Raw genomic sequence first — 21,379 nt, 5'->3', positions numbered from 1 at the left:
CAGAGACAAAAAAGGTATGCATCTTCTTGTCTAACTCCAGGGAAGATGTTAAATAAGCTAATTTCCAAAAAAAAGTGGAGTTCCCCTTTAAGCTTGGAGAGCAGTAGGTCATGGTTCACTGTGTCGAAAGCCTTCTGTAGGTCTAGAAGAACTAGCCCACACAGCTTACCTGAATCTATCTCCTTCCTGATACTGTCTGTAAGATAAAGAAGACATGTTTCAGTAGAGTAGGACTTCCTAAAGCCGGATTGGAGGTCATACAGGAGGTCATGGCTTCTTGCATATTCCTGGACTTGTTCATGGACTACCTTCTCTAGGACTTTGGATAACACACTTAAAATTGAGACTGGTCTATAATTGCTGGGGTCAGATTTGCTCCCTTTTTTATATATAGGGATGACTTTGGCATTCTTGAAGTCGGTGGGTACCTTGCCTAGGTTCAGGGAGAGGTTAATAATATGGGTTACTGATGGAGCTATAACTCCGGCTGCATCCCTCAGAAACCTGGCACTGATGCCATCTACACCGAGGACACGACCCCGAGTCAGACGCCTCTGGTTTTAGCTCCGCAACGATGTACACACTTTTAGTTATTATGTTTGTTTTTTCTACTTTTTTATTTAAAGCAACACTGGCGGGTACGTCATACGACCGTCAGACACTTATGGACCTAAACCCCGGGCTCAAAGAGGAGTTTGGAGACACTTTAGACCTAGAATGGCCAGCAGAAATCAGACGGGAGAATGGCGGCAAGGAAAAGAACAAAGGGTACGGCAGGAAGAGACACAGAGGGAGACGTGGAGGTATTAGGCTGAGACTAAAAAGAGCTGCTTACCGCCCAGAAATTCCATCCATCTTTCTGGCGAATGCCCGTTCGTTGGAGGGTAGGATGGATGACCTTAGGGCGAGGGTCCGGTTCCAACGGGAGATGAGAGACATCAACATCATGTGTCTCACGGAGACATGGCTCACGTTGGCGACTCCGGATCATAGCTTTGGGAATAGACGCTCCGTTAGCATAGCTTAGCTTCATCACTGGAAGTGAGGCAGGACAGTAGCCTTACAGTGCCTTACAGTGTATTGCAAGGTCTGACATTGACCAAACTTGATATGCATGACCTTGGTGGGCTCTAGGTCAACTCCTGAAAAGGGGGTCAATGTCAGACCTTGCAATCAAAAGTTAGGGGGCGCACTGAAATTATGGCAAGGGTTATTAGCCCCCTAACTTTTGATTGCAAAGTCTGACATTGACCCCCTTTTCAGGAGTTGACCTAGAGCCCACCAAGGTCATGCATATCAAGTTTGGTCAATGTCAGACCTTGCAATACACTGTAAGGCACTGTAAGGCTACTGTCCTGCCTCACTTCCAGTGATGAAGCTAAGCTATGCTAACGGAGCGTCTATTCCCAAAGCTAAAATGCACGCACAGAGACAAAAAAGGTATGCATCTTCTTGTCTAACTCCAGGGAAGATGTTAAATAAGCTAAGACACTTATGGACCTAAACCCCGGGCTCAAAGAGGAGTTTGGAGACACTTTAGACCTAGAATGGCCAGCAGAAATCAGACGGGAGAATGGCGGCAAGGAAAAGAACAAAGGGTACGGCAGGAAGAGACACAGAGGGAGACGTGGAGGTATTAGGCTGAGACTAAAAAGAGCTGCTTACCGCCCAGCAATTCCATCCATCTTTCTGGCGAATGCCCGTTCGTTGGAGGGTAGGATGGATGACCTTAGGGCGAGGGTCCGGTTCCAACGGGAGATGAGAGACATCAACATCATGTGTCTCACGGAGACATGGCTCACGTCGGCGACTCCGGATCATAGCATCTCTCCCTCGGACGCCTTCACCGTACTACGTGCAGATCGAACGGCTGCCTCAGGAAAGAGCATCGGCGGCGGGGTCTGCCTCCTCACGAACAATTCCTGGGTTAATCCCGAAGGGGTGCATGTTCTCTCGAACTCGTGTTCCCCGGACATGGAACACCTTTCTATCCTGTGCCGTCCGTTTCACCTCCCCAGGGAGTTCACCGCGGTCATCATGACCGCCGTATATATTCCCCCACACGCGAATACGGGCAAAGCGCTGGGAGAACTACACAATCACCTCAACAGACACCAGATCAAACATCCAGACGCAGCGATGGTAGTGGCCGGCGATTTCAACCAGGCAAACCTGAAGAAAGTGATGCCGTCCTTTTTTCAGCACATCGCTTGCTCCACCAGAGGGAAGAACACACTCGACCACTGTTATTCCCCGTTCAGAGCCGGCTACAAGGCAGTAGCCGCTCCGCCATTAACGGGGTCCTCAAGCTCGAGCGACCACGACTCCATCTTGCTATTTCCGGCATATCAACAAAGATCACGTGACGCCGTCGTGTCACGTGAGACAAAGAAGTGGACCGACGAATCAGAGGCCACGCTCCAGGGCGTGTTTACAGACACGGATTGGGATATGTTCAAAGGAAGCGCCAGTGACGTCAGCGAGCTCGCAGACACAGTGGTGAGCTACATAACAACAATAGCTGATGGTATTGTCCTCAGGAAAATGGTGCGGGTTTTCCCAAACCAGAAACCGTGGGTGGACAGCACTATTAGAGCAGCTCTGAACTCTCGCACCACCGCCTACAACCTGGGTAGAGAGTCAGGAAACATGGAGGAGTATAAGGCTTCAGTCTATACTCTACGCAAGGCTGTTAAACTTGCTAAGAGGACATATGCTGACAAACTGGAGACACAAATGGCACAAAACGACACAAGAGGATTATGGCAGGGACTGAAGACAATAACTGACTATAAAGTCAGCGCCCCCTCAATGGGGAGCGACGACGCCTCCCTCGCGGACAAGCTCAACACCTTCTACGCTCGGTTTGGTGTAGACAGTGGCGCTGCTGGCTCTCCGGCTAGTGACGTCACTGGCGCGCCGGCTGTTGTGGAGGGGGGGGGGGCAACCGCGGGGGGGCGGGGACGCTCTCTCGTTGTCGGAACACAGTGTGAGAAGAGCATTTATGCAGGTGAACACCAGGAAGGCTGCTGGCCCAGATGGCATAACAGGACGCATACTCAAGTCCTGTGCCAACCAGCTGGCCCCAGTGTTCACCGCCATATTTAATCAATCCCTGGCGGAGTCAGTGGTCCCTGCCTGCTTCAAGATGTCTACCATCATCCCTGTACCGAAGAAACCCTCCCCAACATGTCCAAATGACTACAGACCGGTGGCACTCACCTCTGTGGTCATGAAATGTTTCGAGAGGCTGGTCAAGGACCACATTTGTGCCTCCCTCCCCAGTGATATGGACCCTATGCAATTTGCATACAGGACAAACAGGTCCACCGACGACGCGGTCTCCCAGGTACTGCACAGCACCCTCTCACACCTTGACCGTCAGAAGGGGGGCTATGTGAGACTGTTGTTCATTGACTACAGCTCAGCGTTCAACACCATAGTCCCCACCAGACTGGTGGACAAGCTGATCGAGCTAGGTCTGAGCTCCGCCCTGAGCGCCTGGGTACTGGACTTTCTGAGCGAAAGACCCCAGGCGGTCAGGGTGGGGGGTCAGACCTCCAACACCATCACCCTGAGCATCGGGTCCCCCCAGGGCTGTGTTCTGAGCCCCCTGCTGTACTCACTCTACACACACGATTGTGTGGCCAAGTTCAGCTCCAACTCCATAGTGAAGTTCGCAGACGACACGGTGGTGGGGCTGATCTCGGACAACGACGAGAAGGCCTACCGGGAGGAGGTTGAGGTACTGGAACGCTGGTGCCAGGACAACAGCCTGCTGCTGAACATTGGTAAAACCAAGGAGCTGATCGTGGATTATAGGAGAGGACAGCAGGAGACGCACACACCACTGATGATTAACGGGGCTACCGTGGACAGGGTGAGCAGCTTTAAGTACCTGGGGGTCCACATCTCAGAGGACCTGACATGGTCAACACACATAGACACAGTAGTAAAGAAGGCGAAACAGCGCCTCTACCACCTGAGACAGTTAAGGAAGTTCAGAGTATCGGGGAAGATACTCCAGTCCTTCTACTCAGGAGCTGTAGAGAGCATCCTGACCGGAAACATCACTGCCTGGTATGGAAACAGCACGGCACAGGACAAGAAGGCCCTACAGAGAGTGGTGCGATCAGCCGAGCGTACCACGGGTATTGCACTACCTCCCCTGCAGGTTCTATACAACAAGAGGTGCAAATCCAGAGCCTGCAGAATAATGAAAGACCCCCACCACCCCAATAACAGCCTGTTTCAGCTGCTGAGGTCAGGCAGACGCCTGCGAACCCCAGCTACTAGGACAGAGAGGCTTAGGCTTAGCTTCTTCCCCCAGGCCATCAGAGTCCTGAACAATGAACATTGAGTACCACAGAACACTGAACTATCTACACATAAGCACACATGAGCACACACACGACACGCACGCTGTGCACGCTCACACACTAGCAGCCACTTCAACATGAGCGGGCACACACTCATGCGCACACACTCACACTTATTGCCAAAAGGAAAAGCCACTTTAAATCAGTATTAGCAACAGTAACAGTGTATTGCACTACCAAAGCTACCTAGCATGTCCTATATGCTCTGTAAATAACTATGTACAGATACCGATTTTGATGTCACACCATGTTACCTGTTACCTGTTATTGCAAAAAAAAAATTGTATTGGATTCTATTATATGTTGTACCCACTGTATTGCACATCGTTGCGGGCAAGACCACCCGCATTTCATTGTATACTCGTATGCCGAGACAAATAAAACTCTTGACTTGACCTGTGGCCTTCTTGATTTTGAGCTCACCCAGCATCGCAGCCACTTTGACTACTGACACCTTGCTTAAGGAGAACGAGTTTGCCTTAACCCCTCGTTGGCTATAGTAGTTGGTAACAAAGTCATCACCAAACTGCTCTGTCTTGGGAGGTAGGTTAGAGACAAGCTTACCTGCTACCGATGTAAAGAAGTTATTAAAGATTGTGGCTACATTCTTTTTTATCAAACTCCATTCCCTTGTCTGTGGACAGGCCTATGTTGGACTCAGTAGTCCTTTGGTTGGCATCGCCCCCACAGCCTAGCTGCTTGAGGGTTTTCCACAGTTTAGTTGGGTCATTGCTTCTCTCCTTGATGGTTTATGCAAAGTATTCTCTCTTAGCTATCCTGATCTTTTCCTGAGTCTGGTTCCTGAGTTTTTTGAAGTGATCAAAGTCAGCCTGATCGTGAGAACGGTTAAACTTGGCTAGAGCAGAGTCCCTCCGTTTGATACTATCACCTATGGTGTGGTCAAGGTGTGGTCAACTTATTTACATCGTTGTCCTTGGATGTCAAGGATGCTTGAAAAACAACACATACAACTCATTACAGTAAATCATTCACAATTATCACTTTTGCATAGTAATAATGGCACAACCCTTAATTAATACAAACATGCACATTTGTTGATACATGTTCATTCTAGCCTTGAGTCTATGAGTCTTTGAAGCACCCCGACGGAGGGGGTAAGGGGAGGGAGGGAGGGCGGTAAGAGATTCCGGTTTTGACTGATTACATTTGCCATCAGCTAGTGCCGGTGGGAGGGATTATTTTGACTACAGTTGCCGTCAAGGGAAGGTATTAATGGCTTGGGAGGTAGGTGACGAGACAGCCTTGGGTTACGCCCCTCCTGCTCGTGCACATCGCCAGGCGTGGGGGGGGGGGGGGTTGGGTTGGGATTGGGGGTGGGGGGGCCTGCCATCCATCTTATCTTCTCCAGACAGCTGCACCTCGTTCCTGGCACGGCTCCGCTGAGCTCCATACTCCCGTCCTGACCTCGTCCTTGATTTCACAGCAGAAGGGGATGGGGGGGGGGGGGGGGGGGGGGGTGATACTTGCAGCCTGAGCCAGATTTCTGCCATATGATTAAAATTGGGTTAATTTAGATTAATCATACCCAATGGTATGACCTATTGATCATATCTATTCTCACGTCCCTAATTTCCTTCGTGATGTCCAGAATGGTCTGAGACCGTGACTGTTCGTCTGCATGGTTGGCACATTGCAGAGTGTTGTGGTCACCGATCTTTTTGAACAGTCCCACCTGGTTGGCTTTTATCCCAGCCATGTCACTAGCCATAGGATCAAGCTTCCTCCGAATTAGATTGAAGCAGTACCAGATCCAGCTGCTGACGGCGCCCAATCCGATCAGCATGACAATGAGTAGATATACGTCCTCTATCGTGTATCCCGCCTGATAGCTCCCGAGTGGGCAGAGTGGATCTTCCGCATTCTGCCTCCTCGTGGAGAATATGCGATCAATCGCTGTAAAAGCCCAGCTTACTAGATCCATATTACGGTTAAAAGTTGAGTCGCTTCTGTTGCAAAAAGAAAAGGTTTTTAGTCAGCACGGCCGAATGGTTCCAGGGAGGAATGGTTCCAGGGAGGAATGGGAGCTGTAGGAGGCCGGCACGGAGACTGAGACGGCCGCAGGGGAGGACAAGAGAAAGGCCTTGAGTAGGTCTTGGAGAGGGAGGGAGAGGGAATAAAAAATGCGACTGTCTCTGGGAAGGGCTGGAAAGGATACCGGTTCATGAGAATACGTGCCTAGTGCCTCAAAGACTGCTCTACCTCTACCACCTCATGACCTCAAAGACTGCTCCACCTCTACCACCTCATGACCTCAAAGACTGCTCCACCTCTACCACCTCATGACCTCAAAGACTGCTCCACCTCTACCACCTCATGGCCTCAAAGACTGCTCCACCTCTACCACCTCATGACCTCAAAGACTGCTCTACCACCTCAGAGGACCTGACAACACCAACCCCAGGGTGCTCAAGGGGTGCACTGGACAACTGGCGGCACCATTCCAGCACCTTTTCAACCTCTCCCTGAGGCTGGAGAGGGTGCCCCAGCTATGGAAAACCTCCTGCATTGTCCCGGTTCCCAAAAAGGGGGCGCCCAAGTTCCCTCAATGACTACAGGCCGGTCGCTCTGACGTCACACGTCATGAAGACCTTTGAGCGGCTGGTCCTTCAGCACCTCAAGCCCCTGGTGAGTGACTCCCTGGACCCCCTGCAGTTTGCTTACCAGGAAAACATTGGTGTGGAGGATGCCATCACCTACATGCTCCACAGGGCCTATACACACCTGGAGAGACCATCACCTACATGCTCCACAGGGCCTATACACACCTGGAGAGACCATCACCTACATGCTCCACAGAGCCTATACACACCTGGAGAGACCATCACCTACATGCTCCACAGGGCCTATACACACCTGGAGAGCCCATCACCTACATGCTCCACAGGGCCTATACACACACCTGGAGAGACCATCACCTACATGCTCCACAGGGCCTATACACACCTGGAGAGACCATCACCTACATGCTCCACAGAGCCTATACACACCTGGAGAGACCATCACCTACATGCTCCACAGAGCCTATACACACCTGGAGAGACCATCACCTACATGCTCCACAGAGCCTACACACACCTGGAGAGACCATCACCTACATGCTCCACAGGGCCTATACACACCTGGAGAGACCATCACCTACATGCTCCACAGGGCCTACACACACCTGGAGAGACCATCACCTACATGCTCCACAGGGCCTATACACACCTGGAGAGACCATCACCTACATGCTCCACAGAGCCTACACACACCTGGAGAGACCATCACCTACATGCTCCACAGGGCCTATACACACCTGGAGAGACCATCACCTACATGCTCCACAGGGCCTACACACACCTGGAGAGACCATCACCTACATGCTCCACAGGGCCTATACACACCTGGAGACGCCATCACCTACATGCTCCACAGGGCCTACACACACCTGGAGAGACCATCACCTACATGCTCCACAGGGCCTACACACACCTGGAGAGACCATCACCTACATGCTCCACAGGGCCTACACACACCTGGAGAGACCATCACCTACATGCTCCACAGGGCCTATACACACCTGGAGACGCCATCACCTACATGCTCCACAGGGCCTACACACACCTGGAGAGACCATCACCTACATGCTCCACAGGGCCTACACACACCTGGAGAGACCATCACCTACATGCTCCACAGGGCCTACACACCTGGAGAGACCATCACCTACATGCTCCAAAGGGCCTACACACACCTGGAGAGACCATCACCTACATGCTCCAAAGGGCCTGGACTCAGGTCGTTTGACGTGTGCAACCGACTGCTGCTATCTTTCTACCAGTCGGTTGTAGCCAGCGTCCTCTTTTTTGCTGTGGTGTGCTGGGGGGGGCAACATCAACTCGAGGGACTCCAGCAAGCTGAACAAGCTGGTGAAGAAGGCTAGCTCAGTAGTGGGTGGTGAGCTGGATAACCTAGAGGTGGTGGCTGAGAGGAGGATGAGAAAAAAGCTAGAAGCCATCCTGGAGAACCCCTCTCACCCCCCTCTACGAAGAGCTAGCCAGAATCAAGAGCACGTTCAGCCTAAGACTCATCCCCCCCGACACACCACAAACCGCCTGGGCCGGTCCTTTATACCGGCAGCCATCAGGCTCTACAACAAGGGGCTCGTGCAGCCGGATCTGTTGCCAGAACTATCACTGTCACAACTCGGGACTTGAGGACTAGAGACTCACATCACCGTACTGACTACCTTGTATTTTGCACTAGAGACTAATATCACTGGACTCTCATCACTGGACTATCTTGTGTTTGTACTTTTTTATATTATATTATATTGTATTTGTATCTATACTTTAAGTGTACATATAGTGTATATAGGACTGTGAATCTATGTGTAGTATCGTATCCTTAAGAATATGTGCATATTGGTTGTGCGTGGGGTGGGGGGCTTGGTGGCATGGGAGGTAGCGGGCTTGGCTCGGTGGGGGGGAGTATTGCCCCTCGCCCCTCTACTGGGTCGGGCCCAATCAGATTCAAGATGCCTGTGTCGCTGAGTGCTGGACCCCGCGTGGGACGGACCTGGGATGCGGGGGAGCCCGGTTTCTAGGGGGGGGAGGGTGGGGGTTCCTCTCGCGGGGGTCTAGGAGGATGAGCGCAGCCGAGTTCAAGGGGCCTACATCATTGTACTGTTGTGTTATTGATGTTATTGTATATGTTGTGTTGTATGTTTAAAAAAAAATATATATATGTGCATAATCTTGTGTCATTTTTGCAATTGTACATATCTAATTTACATGATTAGAAAAATTATGGTCAACTTTATATTACCAGCTATACGTTAATATAATTAACGAAGTTCACATTGACTGTGAGATGGAGTTGATTAGACAGGAAGTTAAGAGCGGAACCATGTAGTTCAGGTGATGCGCCAGGTCCCCCTAGGTGACGGTTTCCGCCCTCTCACGCCAGAGGAGTTTCTGGAGTAAACTGAGCAACACGTGTCTTCACTCCTCTTGATCATATCCTATGCTTTCAGGTCAGTACACTGTGAAAAGTACCGAAAACACTATCGTTAGAAGTCATAAGGTGAAATGAGTAACAAGAATTGTGAAATGAGTTGAATGTTTAACGTCAGTAAGAATATAAAATATGTTATGCACGCACATTGTGATATGCATTGGCCGCGAGGGAAGATGGCGTTTTCCACGTTATCAGATACTAGCAGCGCATACCTGCCGCTGGGGTATAAAAGACGTTATATTATTAAGGTACATTGTGACTTGTTTATTCAATGCTGAAACCTGAGCGCTTGATTATAATGTGAAGTAAGGTCGTTTGACTATAATGTGAAATAAGGTGAACGAACGAAAATATGGAATAAGGGTAACCACTATCCCTGAAAATGTGTCTGAAGGCCGCAGTATGCATACGTCACCAGGACGCACATGTCATTATACACCTCCAGTCAGAGCTGAATGCTAATGAGACACCATTTTGTGAAGTTTTAATAAAAGCAAATGATTCAAGGAAAGGAATATTTCCCATGAAGTTTAAGAGCAGTCTTAAACTACCCCAACTAGGTTACGGTAAAAGTAGGTTTGACTTTAGTGCTCTCTGACCTATGGACATTGGTGACATGTGGCGACCTGTTGTTTCAATAGCACATTGTAATAGTATTTAAATTACTGTTCAAGCCTTTGGCTAAAAGCGGAATAGTTAAGCTATTTCCCCCGCTCTCTCTCTCCCTCCCTCTGTCTTTCCTATCCCCTCGCCCCCCTCGTTTAAAGGTGTGATCTTACATTGTGAGTTATCCTAAAAGCTCACACATGCACGTGTAGAGTGAATGTTTGGTATTACAGTAAAGAGAAGTGTGAATATGTCGCTTATGATTTGAGTGAATATCTGAACAACTATCGACATTGAACCAACAGGAGAAATGTAAATGAACAAATATGATTGAACTGAAGGTTTTGATAATGTACATGTAAATAATGAAAATACGATGTTTCTGATAAAGAATGTTGAATTGAGAGCTATTTTGTTGAAATAAAGTTTCTGGAGTAAACTGAGCAACACGTGTCTTCACTCCTCTGGATCATATCCTCTGCTTTCAGGGAGTGAATGGAGACCGGCTGCGAACATGATTTGTTCCGGTACCCAGTAGCCCATTGGGACCGGTAACATATGCATCCCCCCCACGCTGCTTTGATACCCGAATTTCCCCAAGGGGATCAATAAAGGATCATCTTATCTTATGTCAGCTCTTTGACTGCCAGAGTGGAGTGGACTCAACCTTGATGACTTGGACTCAGACTAGGCCGGGTAATGGGGACTCAAGACTCGACTTGGAGTGACTACTTCAATTACTAGTTTAACTACAATTTGTAGTAGTTGGGTGGTAGTACATTCAAATCTCATTCGCTTTTTCAGTAGTTAACTACTTTGGGTCATGTACTGTAGTTTAGGTAGTTCATTACAAACTACATATTTACATAGAAATTAAAGGGGCACTTCGCCAAAAAACAATGCTGATTTATCTTGCATAATTTCACACATCGAAAAACTCTAAACGGCTATGCACAGATTAATTTAGTTTATTGAGAGTAAATTACTTTGAATATAGCCACTAGTGATGTCATCAGGGACATTGAATCCTTGTCGTATTAATTACAGCTCAATTAATTTATAAGGTAGCAGTCCCTATAAGACAAGGTATTGATTTTTTTTTCATTCATGGGGCTGTAATTAACACAACACACGGATTCAATGTCCCTGATGAAATCACCGGTGGCCATATTGAAACTCTCAATAACTGTCAAACTAAATGTGAGATTATGTGTGAAATAAATCTGCAGTTTTTTGGTGAAGTGGCCCTTTAAGCATTTTCCTGCTTCCAGTCCTTAGAACTCAGTCAGAACAAGTCAGGTTTTACCTTAGACACCAAGTCTGCATCACTTCAGTTGTGCTACCTGTAAATGAGATCCCAGACTCAGATTGTGATATTATTCAACCATGTAGTTGAACTACTTATTGAAAGCAGTTTTAGTTTTACAATCTAGTTTCTTAACACTTTGGATGCTACTGGTGAACATGGTTGAATGCCAGCACCCACTTCAATGATAGCGCTGTGAACGCATAATCTATGTCTTAAATTATGTGTCAAAACATTGTCAAAACGGATTGTTTTTTTTAATCGGTTCATTTCAGTTTGATAGCATTTTGAAAAGCCCTCGTTTTCTTGAAAGTTTCAGGAAAATATAAAGATTCCGTGATAAACGGCATTTACTGGAATATTCTGGAATACACAAAAAACGTAATTTTTCGGCAATTTATTAATCGTTTTCAAATAAACGCTAGATTATCGATAGTATATGTGTACTTATGCACGCTAGAGACACGAGCTAAAAAAGCTATTGTCTCATTTCCTGATCAGCGCACACACACACATAGGGCAAACGCTGATATCTGTGAAAACAGATCCGATTATCCTGGTAAAATAGATTCCTTACCTCAGATCAATGTTCTCCAAAAAGATTATTCCAATTCCTGATTGCCATTCCAAATATCGATCGCGTTTATTGATTCAGCGCTGGGTACTGTAAATATGTATTCCACGCTGTTTTCCGGCTCGGCAATCACTTCGATCTCTTCGGATGGCTTGCCGGAAAAGTAAAATGAGGAAACTGGATTCCCCCCCCCCCCCCCATCAGTCTAATCCAATGGGGTGCAGTTACACAGGGAGAGACGATAGGGGGCGGTATTTTCCCAATGGAGCTCAGAGAGAGGTTGCTGCACTAGCGTGAGGCTAGATTGATGAAATATGAATTCAAATCGCTAATAAAAAAAAAGACAAACAAACGCTATATTGCGTTGCTGGCATAAAACGGTCAGCATGAACTAACGTCATATAGAGTCGCTGGCACTCAAAGTGTTAAGAGTACTTAACATGTTCGCTGTTTAGTAGCTCGTTTGGCAAACTCGTTTTCCCTAAACAGTCTATGTGAGATGAAGACCCCACCTCCCCAGGTTAGCTCGTAAACACGTCATACCATGATTTATTTGTAACTATAGAATGAGTTTGACGGTTCCTACCATCATCTGTCAACACAGAACCGCGCAAACCTTCACTTAAACACAAAGGACGTTTTGAAAAAGCAGTCAGTCTACATGGATTTTCTATTGTTATATAGTGCTGTGTGAACAAATCCAAACAACCAGTGTCATACATGTATCAATAAAACACGCCTGTATTTCTGAATACCTATTAATTTCCTTACACCACCTACAATATACGACTAATGAATTTACAAGTCGTTCTTATCCTTTGATGTCACTCTTATTTGACAAGATGTCGTCTCAGGGAGTTTGGTTGTTACAGTAGATACGAGGTCTTCCCAAAACAATCCTTCATTCTATGATTGACACCAAATTGGCAATCTTATGTATTACGACTTTTATATATTTTGTTATCAATATACTCACTTTTGTATGCAAGTTTTCATAAAAAGAATGTATTGTCAAATGTGATGAATAGTTGGTCATTTAGATTCAAGTTTTTTTTATCACAAGAAATAAAAAATAAATATAGGCTATATATAGGACGAAGACATACATTTATTATGTTTTCACGTAAAATGAAAAGAAAATGTATTTTTCAATGCCGTTAATTACCAGCTAATTTTGCACCAGGTCAGATATAGCGGCAGTTAAGGAGAAACATGCAATTTTGAGATAGTAACATTTTACTATCGAGACAATTATTGTAGTTGAGAAAACAGAGAGAATGGATCCTAGAATCAGAAGTCACTCATAACTTCTAGTGAATGAAATAGTGACTATTCCCCGTTTCTCTGGAGACCGGCTGGGGGTCCATGGACCGCATGTTGAGAAGCACTATAGTGTAGCCAGTCAGTGGTTCCTGCTGTTTGGACATGAAGGGTCGCTACACTTAAACTCCATGAGCTGAGTGGATGAGAGGATAATGGAACAAATACAATAACATGATCATCAACACCAGGTCCACAAACTGCCATTTGAAGCCATTTTTTAATATGTACAGATAGAAATCCTGGAAGAATTTTTTTTTGTTTTGTTATTCATTTCATAGTTATTTTTGTTAGTTTAAAAACACCACCACAAACACCTACAACTAGCCGTCACCACCCCAACCTTTCCACCACGACCACGGCACGGATGTCTTCCGTTGGTACAGACTCGACACAAACACCGGCCGAGGAACTACCAGACCTTTTGAGGATGAAAAACCTTTAGCCCATGAACACGCTGCGTGGAGTTTCTGGAGTGGGAGGGAACAGGTGGGAGTCTGGCAGGTGAAAAGGCCAGAATACACAGGCTACATGTTCAGAAAATGTAGATGGTCATTTTACATGTAACAACTATGACCAACAGTATTTAATTTTTTTTTAACACGATACTTTCATTTAGTGCTTTTTATCACACTATGTTAGCACTAGAGATGCAGGTAGGAATACTGGTACTGGATACCAGACCAAAATAAAAAGTAGCGGAGAAATTCCCCCAAACCAGACACCAAGAGTGAAGTGTGACAGGTCAGAAATAAAAATCAAAGAAAAACAAATTCTCTGCATTTTTGACTCCGATGTTGAGATGTTTTAAACAGACGGTAAAAAGTGTGTTCTGCTAAATGCAGCATCGGCGCCAAACCCTCCAGGTTGCCCTGGTTACCACTGCATTTAGAGCCCTCTATCCGACAGGTGTGTCACAAGAGACCAGTAAAGCCCCATATTTAATGAGGTTGTTAGGCAACCACTACAATAAAAGCAGACATTTGGAGAACGTAACTTTCAAATGGAAGGTTCCCACTTCCTGCTCTCCAAGCTAGGAGGAGAAACAAGGAGAGGGCGGTGTCGTCACCAGATAGAAGGCTGTGGCCGGGACACACTTCCTGCTCTCCGAGCTAGGAGGAGAAACAAGGAGAGGGCCGTGTCGTCACTAGATAGAAGGCTGTGGCCGGGACACTTCCTGCTCTCCGAGCTAGGAGGAAAAACAAGGAGAGGATTGTGTGTCGTCACCAGAGTCTGGAACGGGGAGCGATTGTTATTCCCAGGATGTGTTCTACGATCCCAGTTCAGTTTCTCATGACATCTCCTCATCCTCTAACCAGATCCCAGCTGACCGGTCGACGCGTCCGTGTGGTGGCGGCGATGGTTGGAAAACCAGGAAGGAAAAACGAGGACAGTGACCTCAGGGAAGGTCGAGAACTAGGCGCATGTACGGCAGAAGCTCATAGGATTGTGAAGAGACTGGCTTCTCCACATTAAAGGGATAAAACATGCTGCCCTACAGGTTATTCTCAACTCATTCTCAAGTAGTTTGGGACAAAACCTGTTACTCCTCGACATGTTGAAGGTGTGTTATTAGCAGGGCAGGGCGACACGACGGTGCCGTTAACACACAGGGTGTTGAAAAGCGGCGCCACACCTGGCCATGTGTTGAAGTGGATATACTTCCTGGCATTGTAATAGTCCCAGTTCTGGGGCTCCTCCTGTGATGCGTGTGTGTCCAGTCCTCGTTGTTCCCTCTGAGAAGTGGGAGAATGAGAGCCTCAGCCACAGCCAGCATCAGCAGGTCGTCTTCAAATCATAGTCAGGGGACAAGCTGTGTCTGACAAGTCATAGGCATTTATTCTGACATGCTAATCGGGAATAAATTACACTGTGTAGAGGAGAAGAGGAGCCCTGCTGTAGCAACCCACTCAGGAGGAGGAGAGAGGAGGAGGGAGAGGGGAGAGAGGAGAGGGGAGAGGGCAGAGAGGAGACAGCTGGAACAGGAACAAGACACCTTAGCTCTGAGACGGTCTCTGTCCCCCATCAGTGCCGTCAACACACCTGGGAGCTGGGAAGCTTCTGCTCTCCAAAACAAGGAGAGGACGCCGTCACCATGAGAGTTATTCTACCTCTCCGTTGACATCACTGTCCTCTCCTCGGCTGACGAGCCTCCACAGCTCCCAGGCGGCAAGAGGACAGAGAGGCTCTTCATTCAAACATGTTTTTAGAAGATAAGACTCCAGGTGAGATCTCTGACGTCGTTTGTCGTCACGGTGACAAAATGAGAAAAATAAATCAATAAAAAAAACAACCTCCAGAATGGTTTGGTCCTGGAGACAATACTTTGCGTCTCTGCCATTAAAACATTAAATAAACCAGAGGGGGGGTCAGCACAGGTGAGGTTTCCCAGAGTTTTTCTTAGCAGGGTAGAAAGCAACCAGCAAGGGGGGGAAAATATTAAATAAAAAAAAAAAAAAAACATTCCCCCTCCCTCCCCGAAAACATCGGCCAATGCAACGACAGGGAGACAAAATTATACAAATGAAAAGTTAGTTATCCGATAAAATACATATATAATATAATGTATAAATATATATTACATATATTTATATGTAATATAAAAACCTTTAACGGGGGGGGGGGGGGAGGGAGGCAGGGGGAGGAGGGAGCATGTCTGTTTAGTAACTAAATGACTGAAATAAAACCAGGTGAAAAGGCGACACAGAACTCTCCGGAGAGAAGAACAGGAAGCTAAAAGCTCCTGATGCCAGGTGTTCCAGGTGTTATGTTCAGGTGCTCGGCGGAGAATGACTTGTGCTTGGTGGTTTGTTGTGGTATTCCATGTTTTTTTTTATTGGTTGGTTGGTAGACTGTTCCATACCATTAGATTTTACAATAGATTTAATAAGAATAATGCAACGCTCTAAAAGAGAGAGGGAGAGAGAGAGAGAGAGAGGGAGAGAGCCAGTAAGAACTGAACTATCATCATATAGACTGCTGTGGGCGGTTGCCATGGTAACACAGCCACTTCTATCAACAGGCACACGCCTAATCACCATAGGAAAAAAAAATTTAAAAGAAAACAAAATTAAAGAAAAAAATAAACAACAAAATGAAATAGAGAAATCCAACATTTTTGCGTTTTTAGTAAATAATACCCAAGGTTTCCATCGTCCATTCATTCGTTTTCAGAAACAACAAAAAAAGGAGAAACATTTTTTTTTTCATTTTCTTTTTCAGTTTTACATTTCATTTCTGCTTGGAGGGGGGGGGGGGGGGGGTAAAATCAGAGGAGTGGAGCGAGGGAAGACAGACGTTTCTCATTGGGAATGGGGGGAGAGACGGGGAGATGGAGAGGGGAAGGATAGAGAGTGGGGGTGAGACAGAGAGAGGGGGGAGAGGCGGGGGGGGGAGATAGGAGATAGAGAGAGAGGGTCAGCCAACCATTCGCCTTTTTAACTTTTCTGTTTCTGGGGAAACCAAACAAAAAGACAAAATGTCGGGGGGGGGGGTTCTACAGCTTCCACATCCCAAAAAAATTAAATAAAAAAACACCTGCCTTTTAATTTTTCGTTCTTTCACCGAGAGGAGAGTTTGATAGTATATACATACCGATATATAGATATCGCTGTGTATCTATATATATATATCCATTACATAGATAGTAATTATGCAAGGAGAGAGAGCGAAGAGTGTCTGTCTGTCGGGTTTTGGAGGGAGAGAGAGATAGATAGATAAGAGAGAGAGATAAGAGAAAGAATGGCGAGTGAGTGGTGGTCCTGGTTGCCATGGTTACGCTGCCGCGGGGGGCCACTCTGCTCCGCCTCCACTTCAGACACACACACCTCTTCAGAAACCTGGAGAGAGAGAGAGAGAATCCATCAGCATCAGCATCACAAGCAGAGCGACTAGTCGTCCAGCCTTCCTGTAGGACAGGGACGGTGTTAATACAGAGGAAGGAGGAGGAGAACGAGAGGCTGTTACAGACCTGGGACGGTGTTAATACAGAGGAAGGAGGAGGAGAACGAGAGGCTGTTACAGACCTGGGACGGTGTTAATACAGAGGAAGGAGGAGGAGAACGAGAGGCTGTTACAGACCTGGGACAGTGTTAATACAGAGGAGCGAGGAGGAGAACCAGAGGCTGTTACAGACCTGCATATAGTTAGTTTATCACTTGAACCTGGAAGTCGGGTAGGAACAGATTTGTATAGAAAGGAAAGTAGTGTTCAGTGGTGAGTGACCTCACAGGGGGAAGGAGTGGTGAGTGACCTCACAGGGGGAAGGAGTGGTGAGTGACCTCACAGGAGGAAGGAGTGGTGAGTGACCTCACAGGGGGAAGGAGTGGTGAGTGACCTCACAGGAGGAAGGAGTGGTGAGTGACCTCACAGGGGGAAGGAGTGGTGAGTGACCTCACAGGAGGAAGGAGTGGTGAGTGACCTCACAGGAGGAAGGAGTGGTGAGTGACCTCACAGGAGGAAGGAGTGGTGAGTGACCTCACAGGAGGAAGGAGTGGTGAGTGACCTCACAGGAGGAAGGAGTGGTGAGTGACCTCACAGGAGGAAGGAGTGGTGAGTGACCTCACAGGGGGAAGGAGTGGTGAGTGACCTCACAGGAGGAAGGAGTGGTGAGTGACCTCACAGGGGGAAGGAGTGGTGAGTGACCTCACAGGGGGAAGGAGTGGTGAGTGACCTCACAGGGGGAAGGAGTGGTGAGTGACGTCACAGGGGGAAGGAACAATGAAAGGTGATACATGACTGACATTATTATGATAAATACATAACACATTTTAAATCTATTATATCCATCAGGCTAGCAGGTGTGGCCAACAATAGAAACGCCTCCCCTATCCCCACTCAAATTCAACCCACACATCAGACCACAAACTAAATAAATGTAGACAAAGTAGAATACCAAGCGGGGCTCTTTTGGCATCACAGATTCTACCTTTAAGATTCCAAGGACAGATCAATGATCAAATCAACAACCAAAACACACTGTGGTAACTACTAACTAGCCGACTCCAGATAGTTCTACACCTCCATAGTTGTCCTGCTTTGAAGTAATACTGTATGATTAGCCTCCTGCTACATGTATGCAGAGATAATCTAAGAAAACTGCTCATATGAAAATGAACCATGACAATTCTCTGCACCTTTCACCTTTTTTATAATCTTGACGATTCAATGAAGATGGATTGAAGGTGAATAAAGCAGGGAGGTTGTGTGTCTGTAGAGCGGTTGTGTGTCAGGGAAAATGCCACGTCATCCTTTAGCCCTGCTCTCCCTCACCCTCCTCTTTTTGCTTTATCATCCCCCCCCCCCCTACCCCTTTTCTCACATTTATGCTTCCTAACAGTGGAAGAGTGAAGTGCAAGTCATACGCCTGGGTTAAAAGGTGCATGGTGTAGTTCTGGGGGTGTGCAGATGACAAGAGGCTGCTCCCACCTGGTCCGGTCTGGGTGATCACATCACTAGTCACTCTGAGTGCAGGTGTGAACGCATCCAAGACGCATTGAGATCCGATCACTCGGGCCACATGTGGAGGTGGTCTAGGCATCATATGACCACGTTCTATTAATGTGGGCCACATTGAAGGCCCGCCTAGTCAACTGTGTGTCACATCCTCTGGGTCTTTCTGTATAGTTCTGCTAGAAGGTGAAACTACCTGCTCTCTTTCTGCCTCCTTTTTCTCATCTCCAGTTGCTTTTCAAGTTGCACAAGCCGACTTTATCCATGATGTCTGAATTTTTCTAAACACCCACATATAGTCCTGTTCGCTGTATACAAATATACCGTGTTCGAGCCAATGGATCGGATTGTTTAGATCAGGGGTTCTCAAAACTTTTTTATACCACGATCCCATTTAATTTAGGATTTTCTTTGGCGACCCCACACTTAAAGGGGAACTATTTTACTATTTCTTTCACTATTTGGGCACTTTTACACAATTCCTGTGAGTCTATGGAACACCTCTGTAATATATATATATTTTTTATTCATTGTTTTGTATTTCTAATCAAGTCCTCAAAAACAGCATTTTTCTACCTCAAGATCTCGAGCCGTTTTGAGCCTGGGCTCCAACCACTGTGTGCAGCTGTTCTTGTATCTCAACATTAACATGCAGCGGTGTCTTTCTGACATCACATATCGCGCACATTTTCAAATGACTCAGTTCAGTGAGGGTGAATATTGTGAGAGGAGAATTGGAAGAATGCACCATTTTGAGAATTTTGAGACATAGATCATATTAATATAAGTTCACATAGCTAGGAAACAATGCTAAACACTCAAAAAGGCCATTTATAAGATAGTTCCCCTTTAATGTATTGCGTAATTTCAACGTGGAATTAAAGAATATCAAAATAAAAGCACACGTTGTTGAACTTGATCATGCATATTTATTAGAAACTTTAATTACAGCACTATGTTATCAATACACATTTATAAAACGAGGCATATTTAGCCAAAATATGTTGCCAGAACATTAAATTATTCACCTACCCATGACCCCACTTTGGGTTGCGACCCGTAGTTTGAGAACCGCTGATTTAGATCACTAGCATGGCTAACAAATGCAAATATACTGTAGTCTGCCCCGTTGTTCTGACCAGGATTATGTTCCTTTTGCTCCCTTGATGCGCGCGCACGCCAAGTCTGACGTGGACAGCGAACAGGTCTATAGGCTGTATTAGGAGGACAGCCACTCTTTCAAAACTTCCTGTTGAACAAACCTAAAGTATAAGAATTCTTTATGTTATCAGAATGTGGGCTCATCCTGCGCTTTCAGCAGACTCTGCTATATTAGGTTCTACATGGAAAACAATTTAATTACCAATAATTTCCCTCCGGTCATTAACACTTTGATTGCCCAACCCGAGTTTTCTCTGGTTTACCCCCCCGCGGGTTGAATGCCGATCACGAGAATATTCTTTTTTTCTTGTTTTTTTATTTATTATCTGAATTGATATTTCATCAACCGAGTCTACCGTTGGAAAATCAGCCACACCAGGCGCTCAGATGTGAAAAAAGCGCCCCCTATCGTCTCCCAGATGGTAATTCACCCTTTTGGATTGGACTCAATGAAAATGAATGAGAAAAAAAGACCCGGACTCTTCACTCTGGAGCCTCAGAGCAGCGGGGATTACCGTACTTTTCGGACTATAAGCCGCGGCTTTTTCCCCCATTTTTCTACCCTGCGGCTTATATAACGGTGCGGCTTATATGTGGACAAAACCCGAAAATCGAAATATTGCTTTTTTTTACTGCATTGAAATGTTATTTATCTGTTCCCTTATTTACTTAATACAATTTGTAAATGAGTTAATTCTTGTTATTTGTCCGACAGTATTGTGTCCGAATGGGAGTCATTCTCTGTAGAGGTGGGAACTTAAAGCTCAATATAAGAACGGCCATGCACCACCACCCACAGAATCGAGAGAGCAATCAATCTGTCAATCCTTTCCGTGTCCGGGCCGGGTGAGGTTTCCCGTGTTGAGTCAAATTAAGCCGCAGGCTCCACTCCTTACATATGGTAATTAAACATTAAAACACATGCAGCTTATAGTCCAGTGCAGCTTATATATGTACACATCATTCAATTTAGCTGCTGCGGCTTATAGTGCGAAAAGTACGGTATGTGTTTTTACAGTATACGCGTGAGATCAATAAAAAGAGATTTTTTTCTAATGGCGATCAGGCATTGGAATAATCCATTTGGATACCATCTGATCTCAGGTAAGGAATCTATGTTACCAGTCTTAGGATAATCAGACCTGTTTTCACGGATATATAAGCGTTTCCCATATGTGTCCCCCAGGCTGTTTGACTGTGCGAGCGGTCAGGAACTAGGAGAAACGATTTTCAGCTCGCGGCACGAGCGTGCATGCGTACACATATACTATCGATAATCTAGCGTTTATTTGAAAACGATTCATATAAATAGGCAGAAAAATTACAATGTTAGAATATTCCAGTAAAGGGTGATTATCATGGAATGTCTTATTTTTTCCGTGAAAACGAGTGCTTTTCAAAATGCTAGAAAACGGAAATGAACCGATAAAACAATCTGCTTTGACAATGTTGACTGGAAAATGAGTCTTTGATAAGCGACGGGCAGATTAGACACATAGCCATAATTTAAAACATAGATTAGGCGATATTAACATTAGAGTGGTGCTGGGCATTCAAGGGGGT

The 21,379-nt window shown here is 46.2% G+C and overlaps 1 protein-coding gene across 2 annotated transcripts in view; it reads right to left on the bottom strand.

Moving 5' to 3' along the window:
• Positions 1-16,315: 16,315 nt before the first annotated feature.
• csnk1a1 (casein kinase 1, alpha 1) overlaps positions 16,316-21,379 on the bottom strand; it is a 98,354-nt gene continuing 93,290 nt past the window's right edge. For both annotated transcript variants that reach the window (XM_084331918.1, XM_084331919.1), the window contains exon 10: positions 16,316-17,043. In XM_084331918.1, the coding sequence (XP_084188044.1) occupies positions 17,036-17,043 (8 nt within the window). In that variant the 3' untranslated portion in view covers positions 16,316-17,035. The remainder of the gene's footprint in view (positions 17,044-21,379) is intronic.

The sequence above is a fragment of the Notolepis coatsorum genome (assembly GCF_963971535.1).
Source record: "Notolepis coatsorum genome assembly, chromosome: 16".
In the NCBI taxonomy this organism is placed as follows: domain Eukaryota; kingdom Metazoa; phylum Chordata; class Actinopteri; order Aulopiformes; family Paralepididae; genus Notolepis; species Notolepis coatsorum.
Note: the sequence above shows the minus strand (reverse complement) of the source record. Positions and strands in the feature narration are given on the sequence as shown.